The 12,339-nt window shown below is 36.0% G+C and overlaps 1 protein-coding gene across 4 annotated transcripts in view; it reads right to left on the bottom strand.

Annotated features, from left to right (window-relative positions):
* Window positions 1-12,339, bottom strand: part of CEP295 (centrosomal protein 295) — a 161,685-nt gene that overhangs the window by 58,110 nt on the left and 91,236 nt on the right. For all 4 annotated transcript variants that reach the window (XM_033950484.1, XM_033950485.1, XM_033950483.1 and 1 more), the window contains 2 exons: window positions 10,863-10,986; window positions 10,354-10,503 (listed from right to left, as the gene is read on the bottom strand). In XM_033950484.1, the coding sequence (XP_033806375.1) occupies window positions 10,354-10,503; window positions 10,863-10,986 (274 nt within the window). The remainder of the gene's footprint in view (window positions 1-10,353; window positions 10,504-10,862; window positions 10,987-12,339) is intronic.

Genomic DNA, 12,339 nt, shown 5'->3' with positions numbered 1-12,339 from the left:
TTAGAGTTGGATCCGCTCCAGGTGGTGATGGTTATACAGTAGAATTTTATAAAACATTTCAAAATGTCCTTTCCCCACATTTACTAAATTTATATCAGACACAACTTATAAAAGGTGATATTAAAGGTACTATGTGCTGAATCAATAATAATTGTTTTGCCTAAGCCAAATAAAGATCCTACTTTGGTTTCAAACTACAGGCCTATATCTTTAATAAATGTGGATAATAAACTTTTGGCGAAAATTTTGGCTTTGAGATTAGCCAAAGCTCTCCCACATATTATAGACATGCATCAGATGGGTTTCGTTGCTAAAAGGCATTCCTCTAATAACTCTAGATTATTTCATATGTTAAATTTATAAAAAAAAATGGATGAACCGGCTTTTACAGTTTCCTTGGATGCAGAAAAAGCGTTTGATAGGGTAGAATGGAAGTTTATGTATCAGGCTTTAGAATGGTTTGGTATAGGTTCTGGATTTATACAAATGGTAAAAACTTTGTATAGCTTCCCGATTGCAAGATTAAATATTAATAATATGATATCTGATGGTTTTCAATTGCAGAGGGGAATTAGACAAGGTTGTCCTTTATCTCCTTTGTTATTTGATATTGTATTAGAACCCTTATTGTTAGCAATACAGCAAACAGGGGGGATACAGGGTATTCCATATTCTGATATGGAATATAAAATTTCGGCTTATGCTGATGATATTTTACTTTATTTGAGAAATCCAGAGTCTACCTTATCTTCTTTATTGGAATTAATTGATAAGTTTGGCAAATTTTCAGGTTATAAAATTAATTGGAACAAATCTGAAATTATACCTTTAAATGTTCATTGTGTAAAAGGATTATTTGATGCTTTTCCGTTCATATGGAAAGAAGAAGGATTTAAATATCTTGGCATTCAAGTTAAAAATACAATTGAAGATACCATAAAAGAAAATGAAAAATTTGTATTAAAAAAAGTTACAGAGTTGTGTGAGCAATGGAACCCTTTACATATTTCTTGGTGGGGGAGAGTTCAAACTATTAAAATGATGATGTTGCCCGTAGTTTGTTACCAAATGAGTATGATACCTATTTATTTTCAGGGGTCCTTTTATAAAAAGCTTAATAGCATTTTAACGAAATTTCTTTGGCTTGGTAAAACACCTAGAATAGCTTTAGTAACTTTGCAAAAATCAATTAAGGAGGGAGGGGTAAATTTTCAAAATTTTTATAGGTACCATCAAGCCTATATTCTACGTCAGGGTATGTATTGGATCCTCCCAGAACTTATAGATAATGCACCAGATTGGTTGTATTTGGAATGGCGCCTTATGTTTCCCCTAAATTTAGTTCATCTTCCAAGTATTAACATACCTAGAAGATACAGAGAAAATAAAATATTAATGGATACTTGGAAAACGTTGAGGTTTATAAGTAAATTAACACCTATCCCAATAAACAAGTCAACTAATCAATCTCTATGGATAAACTCCAAGATCAAAATTGGCGGAGCTCAAATCCTTTGGAAGAACTGGATTATTGCAGGCATTAGATCTCTAGATGATGTTATTTCAGAAGGTAAACTGCTGGAATTTTCACAATTGCAACATAGATTTGGTCTAAATAAAACACAAAGTTTTAAATGGTTGCAATTGAAGCAGGCCATTCAGGTTGGGTTCCCTGAATGGAAAACATTGAATAATCAATATAGTTTAAAGTTCTTATGTTTTCAAGCAGACTTCCTAGGACATCAAGCCGCATTGTGGTATAAATTAATATCTGGATATTTGAATAAAAAACCAAAAAATGGTCTAAGAGATATTTGGAGCATTGAGATTAAGCATCAAATTAATGCATCTCAATGGCCACTAATTTGGTCTTGGAGAATGAGATGTACAGTGTCAGCATCTATGAGACAAACTTGGTTCTTTTTATTGCATAGAGCTTTTTGGACCCCTACACGTTTGCAAAAATTAGATAGTTCTAAATCCAATAAATGCTGGCACTGTAATCTGGAACCAGGGACGTTAGATCACTTACTGTATCATTGTCCCTACATTAAAAGTTTTTGGAATGCAATTTGGCCACAAATTAATAAATTAATGGAAAATCATATAGCAATATCATATGATACAGTGTTATTTGGAATGATGATGAGAAAAAAAAGTCAAATTTCACCAGAAAATAACAAGCTTTTATTAATCATGACAGGGGTTGCCATTCAGCATATAACCAACAATTGGAAGAATTATAATAACCTAAATTATACATTTTGGTGGAATACAATATGTCATATATTCAAAATGGAAAGAGCAATAGCAATACAAAGAGGGACATATACTAAATTTATAAAAATATGGGGGCCATTGACAAAATATTGCAATGAATAAATAGTAGGATTTTTCTTCTTCTTTTCTTCTTTTCAATATCTTCTTTGTGACACACATGGAGGGGGGGTAGTGAAAATAATTTTTACATAATATGCTATAATATGATATACAATAAGTAATGTATGATTGAAAAGTACTAGAAGGGTAGGGGGAGGGAGAGGGGATAAAAATATATTTAGAATATGATGTATTAGATATAAAAGTGATATTGTGTACTCATCAACTGTATTTTAATATTTTGTACACTTTATGTAAAATTTGAAAATAAAAAATAATATATAAAAAAAATATATATATTTTCAATGCGTATAACAAAAATTAATTTGGGGAAATAAATAAAACCATTTGAACAATAAACATACAAACATATCCATAGATGATTAAAATTACATAAGGAGTACAAGGATAAACTACATTTGTTTAAAAATGCGTTCTCCGCGCCTGCTCATAAATTTGTTGACTGGAAGGATCCAGCAATGTGACCAGATGCCATTCAGGACAAAGACAGAGAAAGAATTGTGCAATTTGGATTAACGATGGAAGATGATTTAAAGCAAATGGCACAGTCTATGAGTAAAGATCTTGACGGACGTTCTTTTTATGAATATCTCCTCTATGCCAAATCACCCAATGGACGTGAGAAGATTTTACGGGACTGGCTTAGGTGGAGCATTAGCAGAAAAGTATGTGTGTATTCGGCCCATGGAAGAAGGGGGGGCGTCGGGGGGGGGGGGAAGGGGTGCGTGGGGGGCCCAATAGGATTGCTCAGTAAGGGGCCCAGAAATTTCTGATGGCGGCCCTGAAAATAGGTATTGGTTTGGTCCGGGTGGGGGAGTTTCCAGGAGGAGGGAGTGGGCATCCCTCCTGCACATGATCTTTGTGGGTAGTGAGGGGAGGGGTTTCAGCAAGAGGGAGTGGGCATCCCTACTGATGGGTGGCTGTCTCAGCGAGGTGGCGGCACTCCTCCTGCCATGGACATTTGGGGGTGGAGGTGGGGCAGCTTCGGGTGTTCCGGCAGGAGATACTAGGCATCCAATATCTAAAAGGTCTTGTTCTGGGCGTTTGGGACTTGGACAAATTTTTGGTCGAGAATGTGGTATAAAGATAGACGTAGTGGCGGTCTGGCCGATTAAACATCTGGATGTACAGGTAGACTATTTTTCTTTTTTTTTGGGGGGGGGGAATTTAGGATGTACTTTTCGGGAATAGACATTTTGCTTCTGCCGACTTTGACAAACTGGACTTAGACGTTTTTTTTTTTTTTTTTTTAATATCTTTATTCATTTTTAACTCAAATAACAAGTGCACAAAAATGTATCATAAATAATTCCAATATAGCACTGTAATATCTAACACATAAAATCTAATAGTATAAAAATCCCCACCCACCCACCCACCCTTCATCAAATTCTCAACCAGAAAACATTATACAGTTGTACCTTGGATTACAAGCATAATCCATTCCAGGAGCATGCTCGTAATCCAAAATGCTCGTTTATCAAAGTGAGTTTCCCCATAGGAAATAATGGAAACTCGCTTTGATGCTTCCCCCCCCCCCGAGAACCGGCATTGCTCCCCTCGAAGGCCCCCCCCGCGATCAGGCACCCCCCCCCGCCACAATCCAACCCCCCGACACGATTGGGCACCCCCCCCACCACGATCGGGCACCCCCCCCAACACGATCCGACTTCCCCCCCCCGACACAATTGGGCACACCCCCCCCCGGCCGCTTCTTACCCTCATCTGGGCACTCTTGAAAATCGGCTTCCTCCTCTGCTGGGCCTTGAGCATCTGAGCATGCTCAAGGCCTGCAAGTTCACGTTCAGAACGTGAACTCGCAGGTCTTGAGCATGCTCAGATGCTCAAGGCCCAGCAGAGGAGAAGGCCGATTTTCAAGAGTGCCCAGATGAGGGTAAGAAGCAGCGGGGGGTTGCCCAATTGTGTCGGGGGGGGGGGGGGTTGGATCGTGGCGTGGAGGTGCACAATCGTGTCGGGGGGGTCAGATCGTGGCTGGGGGGGGTGCTGGTTCAAGGCAGGGGGGGTGCTGGTTCAAAGCAGGGGGGGTGCCAGATCGCAGGGGGGGGGGGATGCTCGTAAATCGAGCTATGCTCGGTTTCCGAGGCACCGATTTTGCAAATGTTTTGCTCGTCTTGCAAAACACTCGCAAACCGGTGCACTCGTAAACCGAGGTACCACTGTACTATATTATGCAATATATTATAAACATAGCTTTTTAATTTTCACCCCAAATCCACCCTCCCCCTTGAGTGTGCTAGATAAATCTAAAAAAGAAAAGAAAAGGAAAAGAAAAGAGTTGATGCCTAATCATCACAATACTTTTCCAATGGCCCCCAAATCTTTGCAAAGTTATTATAATTCCCTTTTTGTAACGCTATTGCTCTTTCCATCTTAAAAATATGGCATAACGAATTCCACCAGAATGTATAATTAAGATTTTTGTAATTTTTCCAATTATTGGTAATATGTTGAATGGCAACCCCTGTCATAATTAATAAAAGTTTGTTGTTATGTGACGATATTTGACTCTCTTTCCTCATAGCCATTCCAAATAAAACAGGATCATAGGAAAGCGCAACATGCTTTTCCAATAAAGAATTTACTTGAGTCCAGATTGAATTCCAAAATAACTTGATATTAATAATAATAATAACTTTATTCTTGTATACCGCATTACCATGGAAGTTCTATGCGGTTAACAGAAGAAGAGACTGTACATTTACAGCGATATTACAATTTCGTTAGTATTAGATTTACATTTTGGAAGATACATATTCTTTTTTTTTTTCCATTATATTTTTATTTTCAAATTTTGCAAAAAGTGTACATAATAATAAAATACATTTGATATATGCATGGTATCACTTTTATATATAACACAATGTATGTCTGAATTTGATTTTCCCCTTCACCCTCCCCCCACCCTTTTATTGCCTTAATATAATATTTTCAAATTTTATAAAAGTATACAACATATTGGAATACAATTGATAATTATTCAATAACATATTTATATCTACTTCAATATATTCTAGATAAATTTCCCTCCCCCCACCCTTCTATTATTTTTTAATCATTTATTACATTTTGTATCATATATTATAATATATTATATATAAATTGTTTTCCTTATCCCCCCTATATGTGTGTCATAAAAAAAAGAAAATCTCTAATAGAAGAAAAGAAGAAAAAGTATTCTATTATTTAATCATTGCAGTATTTTGTCAATGGCCCCCATATTTTTATAAATTTATTATATGTCCCCTTTTGTACTGCTATTGTTCTTTCCATTTTAAAAACATGGCATATTGTATTCCACCAAAATGTGTAGTTTAGGTTGTTGTAATTTTTCCAATTATTAGTTATATGTTGAATGGCAACCCCTGTCATAATTAATAGAAGTTTATTATTTTCTGGTGAAATTTGACTTTTTTTTCTCATCATTGTTCCAAATAAAATTGTATCATATGATATTGCAATATGATTTTCCATTAATTTATTAATTTGTGGCCAAATTGAATTCCAAAATATTTTAATATAAGGACAATGATATAATAAATGATCTAATGTCCCTGGTTCTAGATTACAGTGCCAGCATCTATTAGACTTAGAACTGTCTAGTTTTTGTAAACGAGTAGGGGTCCAAAAAGCTCTATGTAATAAAAAGAACCATGTTTGTCTCATAGACGCTGACACTGTACATCCCATTCTCCAAGACCAAATTAGTGGCCATTGAGATGCATTAATTTGATGTCCAATCTCAATGCTCCAAATGTCTCTTAGACCATTTTTTGGTTTTTTATTTAAATATCCAGATATTAATTTATACCACAATGCGGCTTGATGTCCTAGGAAGTCTGCTTTAAAGCATAAGAACTTTAAACTATATTGATTGTTTAATGATTTCCATTCAGGGAACCCAACCTGAATGGCCTGCTTCAATTGCAACCATTTAAAACTTTGTGTTTTATTAAGACCAAATCTATGTTGCAATTGTGAAAAATCCAGCAGTTTACCTTCTGAAATAATATCATCTAGAGATCTAATTCCTGCAATAATCCAGTTCTTCCAAAGGATTTGAGCTCCGCCAATTTTGATCTTGGAGTTTATCCATATGGATTGATTAGTTGATTTATATATTGGGATGGGTGTTAATTTATCAATAAATCTCAATGTTTTCCAAGTATCCATTATTATTTTATTTTCTCTGTATCTTTTAGGTATATTAATACTTGGTAAATGAACTAAATTTAGGGGAAACATAAGGCGCCATTCCAAATATAACCAATCTGGTGCATTATCTATAAGTTCTGGGAGGATCCAATACATACCCTGACGTAGAATATAGGCTTGATGGTACCTATAGAAATTTGGAAAATTTACCCCTCCCTCCTTAATTGATTTTTGTAAGGTTACTAAAGCTATTCTAGGTGTTTTACCAAGCCAAAGAAATTTTGTTAAAATTCTATTAAGCTTCTTATAAAAGGACCCCTGAAAATAAATAGGTATCATACTCATTTGGTAGCAAACCACAGGCAACATCATCATTTTAATAGTTTGAACTCTGCCCCACCAAGATATATGTAATGGGTTCCATTGTTCACATAACTCCGTTACTTTTTTTAATACATATTTTTCATTTTCTTTTACAGTATCTTCAATTGTTTTTTTAACTTGAATGCCTAGATATTTAAATCCTTCTTCTTTCCATATGAATGGAAAAATATCAAATAATCCTTTTACACAGTAAACATTCAAGGGTATAATTTCAGATTTATTCCAATTAATTTTATAACCTGAAAATTTGCCAAACTTATCAATTAATTCCAATAAAGAAGATAAGGTAGACTCTGGATTTCTCAAATAAAGCAAAATATCATCAGCATAAGCCGAAATTTTATATTCCATATCTGAATATGGAATTCCTTGTATCTCCCTCGTTTGCTGTATTGCTAACAATAAGGGTTCTAATACAACATCAAATAACAAAGGAGATAAAGGACAACCTTGTCTAACTCCCCTTTGCAATTGAAAACCATCAGATATCTTATTATTAATATTTAATCTTGCAATCGGGAAGCTATACAATGTTTTTACCATTTGTATAAATCCAGAACCTATACCAAACCATTCTAAAGCCTGATACATAAAATTCCATTCTACCCTATCAAATGCTTTCTCAGCATCTAATGAGACTGTAAATGCCGGTTCATCCATTTTTTTTGACAAGTTTAGCATGTGAAATAATAGTCTAGAGTTATTGGAGGAATGTCTTTTAGCAACGAAACCCGTTTGATGCATATCTATAATATGTGGGAGAGCTTTGGCTAATCTCAAAGCCAAAATTTTCGCCAATAGTTTATTATCAACATTTATCAAAGATATAGGCCTGTAGTTTGAAACCAAAGTAGGATCTTTATTTGGCTTAGGCAAAACAATTATTATTGATTCAGCCATAGTACCTTTTATATTACCTTTTATAAGTTGTGTCTGATATAATTTTAATAAATGTGGGGAGAGGATATTTTGAAATGTTTTATAAAATTCTACTGTGTAACCATCACCACCTGGAGCGGATCCAACTCTAAGAGATCTCAATGCTGTTTCTAATTCTTTTAATGATATAGGTTCTTCTAAACTTCGTTTCATATGATCAGGAATCTTAGGTCCATTTATTAAATCTAAAAATTTTTTCCCATCTTTTTGTTTCTCCAAATAAGGTTCGGAAGAATATAGATCCTTATAAAAATTTAAAAATTGTTTTAATATTATATTTGTTTGATTTGTTATTATACCATTATCATCTTTTATTCCATTAATATTAGTTCTCCTTTTTTTTGCCTTAAGATAATTTGCTAATAATTTTCCCGCCTTATTAGAATTTCCATAATACATCGTTTGTTTGGAAAACAAATCTTTTCTTATCATTTTTGAAGTTAATTCATTATATTTACCTTTTACTTTCAAAAGAGCTTGCAAAACTTCATATTCCCATTTACTTATCAATTTAGCTTCTAATATTTTTATTTCTTTTTCTAATTCTATATATTGTTTTTTAATTTGTTTCCTAATAAAAGCTGAATATGATATGATATTACCCCTCATAGTTGCTTTAAATGCATCCCATACATTCTCTATAGATGTATCTTCCACTAAATTTATTTGAAAAAATTCATTAATTTGTGTTTTAAAATTTTCCAAAAATTTGTCATCCACAAGCAATGCATTATCAAATCTCCAAAGAGGTCTATCATTTTCTAATTGATCTAATTGTAATTCTATCCATACTCCAGCGTGATCCGAAATAATTATAGGATCAATGGAAGCTTTATTCACCTGTTGCACTTTATTTGTTGAAACAAAAATATAATCTATTCTTGAAAATGATTTATGGACCTGTGAACAGAATGAATATTCCTGATCATTAAAATGAAGAATACGCCATATATCTTTCAAATCACATGACTGAACCAAATTATCTAGACCTAAAGATTTAATATTTTTACCTGGTTTTTTATCCAATAATGGATCCATTACAGCATTAAAATCTCCAGCCACCACTAAATTAGAGGCAGCCAGTGGTAATAACATATTTTGTAACTTTTTGAAAAATTCTGATTGATTCGAATTAGGGGCATATATATTAAATAACGTCAGGGTATCTTTTCCCATACCTATATCGATATGTATCCATCTACCATGTGGATCTGAATTTTTAACCTTTATATTGGCCATACATTTTTTGTTTATAAGGATTGCAACCCCTGCTTTTTTGCCCACTGCTGGAGCAAAAAAACATTCTTTTATCCATCCACCTGATAATTTCTGTGATTCCTTCATATTAAGATGGGTCTCTTGCAGACAGTAAATATCTGCATTTTGTTTTTTTAAAAATGTTAATATTTTTTTCCTTTTAATTACGTGATTCAGGCCATTGACATTTATAGAATATATTTTAAAAGACATTATATATTTTAATACTTTTCATTATCTTATTCTTCCTCTCCTCTTTCATATTTAATATCCAAAAAATTTTCTTCATGACACACATATTTAACCCTAATGTATCTCCCTTAACTATTCTAATACATATTCGATCAAGTTACCTTTACATTTTTGACAGTAAATATCCTGTGAAGTTATTTTGGCGGCTAGGTTAGTTAGGTACAGCAGCGTTACAGATAGCAGTGTTGCATGAGGCGGTAAAGGTCTAGGGGGGGGAGGTCAGGAGGGAAGGGAGGAGGAGGGAGGGTTAATCAGAGGAACTTGTCAAAGAGGTAGGTTTTGGTTAGTTTCCGGAATGTTTGATAGTGGGGGGAATTGGAGATGATGGTAGAGAGGCATTTGTTCCATTTGCCCGCTTGGAATGCTAGAGATCGGTCAAGGAATTTTTTGTAGAGGCAGCCCTTCAGGGAGGGAAAGGAGAACAGGAAGGTGTTTCGGGTGCGGGAGGGGCGTGCAATTTCAAGGTGTTCAGATAGGTAGATTGGTGAAGAGCCTGCTAAGGTTTTGAAGCAGAGGCAAGCGAATATAAAGGTGATTCTTGCATAATAGGGGCTAACGGGGTCGTATTTTTTGAGGCCGAAGATGAGGCGGACGGCGGCGTTTTGTACTATTCTTAGGCGTTTAATGATATAGGGACAATAATAAAGTAGATGAACTAGTGTCCCTGGTTCCAGATTACAGGGCCAGCATTTATTGGACTTAGAGCTATCTAATTTTTGTAAACGAACAAGGGTCCAAAACGCTCTATGCAACAAAAAGAACCAAGTTTGCCTCTTAGATGCCGACACTGTACATCTTATCCTCCAAGACCAAATTCGTGGCCATTGAGATGCAGAAATCTTAGACGTTTCTTTTGATTATGCTCCTCTATCTATCATTTTTCTGCAAGCATGTGTAACCTTTTTTTCTTTTTTTACAAGTCACAAATGCCAAAGAAAGCTACCTTACCCAAAGCAGATGATCTGCCACTTGGTGACTCAGTTTCTGGAATAGTACTGAGTTCATGTGGCTCTAAGACAAGCCCTGGTTTTGTTTTGGTCACTGGTGGTTTTAAAAGTCTCCATCTCTGTTCTCTTCCCAAAACTGTTTCAGTTTCATCTATTAAACCAAAGAAAATAATGAGAAGGCGACAAAGCTGAATGCATCAAAGAACACAGTTTTTATATCAGGCTAGCAAAACTTGAAGGAAAATTTCCCAATATAATCAGCGCCATGAAAACAATAAAAAAGCAGCTCAATAGCTTCATCAGAAAAAAAGTGTAGTTATTTTCCATTATTCTTCTTAGGTTGCAACAACTGACTGAATTAATATCCATGGGTTCAACATTCAGCTGGCTGCAGTTTTCTTTCTGTTGAATAAATTGCATAAATTAAAATTCTCATTGTCATCTCAGAAATTGTTGGGCCAACTGTAGACAACTGGGAGCCTAAGCCATTTGCTCAATCCTGGAACTCACCCCTATTACAATGATCAGCTTTTTCATGCACATTGTTCTCCAAAGGGCATAACGAAGACAGCCAACTGAACTGCTCATTCCTTTGACTTTCTGACTTATCTACAAGAAAACTGGTTTGAATTGCCTTGAGAGAGAAAAGAGAAGGAGGAAAATGATAATAATTCATGTTTTTGACCCTATTTAGTTCTACATATTATAATAATAATGAATTCTCTTTATACACTGACAGCTTGGAACTCTGAAAATCTGCATAATTCAATAGGTATTAATAAAAAACATAGCAATACACCAATATGGAACAAAGTCATTTATGGATCTGAAATCAATTTAATGATTTTGTGAAATGAGATGGAGGTTTTAGTCCTGCTCACATTTCACTAAAGTTAGAGGTTGAACAGACACAAACTGATTGATCAGTCTTTGTCAAGTGTGGTTTGACTGTCAAATGGAACCTGAACTGAAATAACAAAGAAAAATAGCAGCAAAAAGACAAACAGGATGGGGTTGGTCCAGAAGAAAGCTACTCAAATGGTCAGTGGTCTTCTTCATAAGGCATATGGAGGAAAGGTGGGAGAGGGGAGAGGGGAGATATGATAAAGATGTTTAAATACCTACGTGGCATATCTCATTCATTTGAAAGGAAGCTCTGGAATAAGAGGGCATTGGATGAAGTTAAGAGGTGATAGGCTCAGGGGTAATATAAGGAAATACTTTTTTACAAAAATGGTGGTAGATGCGTAGAATAGTCTCCCGGTAGAGGTGGTGGAGACAAAGACTGTGCCTGAAAGGGTGGGACAGGCAGATGGGTTATCTTAGGGAGAGGAGGAGATAGTAGATGCTGCAGATGGGCAGACTGGATGGACCATTTGGCCTTTATCTGCCATCATGTTTCTATGTTTCTTAGCATTTGACAATGAGATTCAGCAGAAGGCCCCAGTTCCGGAGACAACAGGTCGGCCCACCCCTAAGAAGCGCAGAGTGGTGGTGATCGGTGATTCGCTACTGAGGGGCACCGAGGGACTAATCTGCAGATCAGACTTACAATCAAGAGAGGTTTGCTGCTTGCCGGGGGCCAAGATTCGGGATGTAACCGCTTGCCTGGACAGACTCATCAAGCTCCAGGACCATTTCCCTATGCTTCTCATCCACGTTGGAACAAATGACACTGCCAGGAACACCCAGGAGAGCGTACAAGAAGACTTTAGAGCCCTGGGTGAGAAGCTGAGGAGGATGGAAGCGCAGGTGGTCTTCTCCTCGATCCTCCCAGTGAGGGGCAAAGGTAGAGCCAGGGATGAGCACATCCAGAGGGCTAATGACTGGCTGCGAGGATGGTGCAAGGAGATGAACTTCGGGTTTCTGCACCATGGAGAGGCGCTACAAGGACTACAAGGATCAGACGGGCTACATCTGATCAGAAGAGGGAAGAACGTCCTAGGACACCGACTAGCCCGCCTACTTCACAGGGCTTTAAACTAGG

Source organism: Geotrypetes seraphini, chromosome 6, assembly GCF_902459505.1.
Source record: "Geotrypetes seraphini chromosome 6, aGeoSer1.1, whole genome shotgun sequence".
In the NCBI taxonomy this organism is placed as follows: Eukaryota; Metazoa; Chordata; class Amphibia; order Gymnophiona; family Dermophiidae; genus Geotrypetes; species Geotrypetes seraphini.
This window is presented reverse-complemented; position numbering and strand designations above follow the sequence as displayed.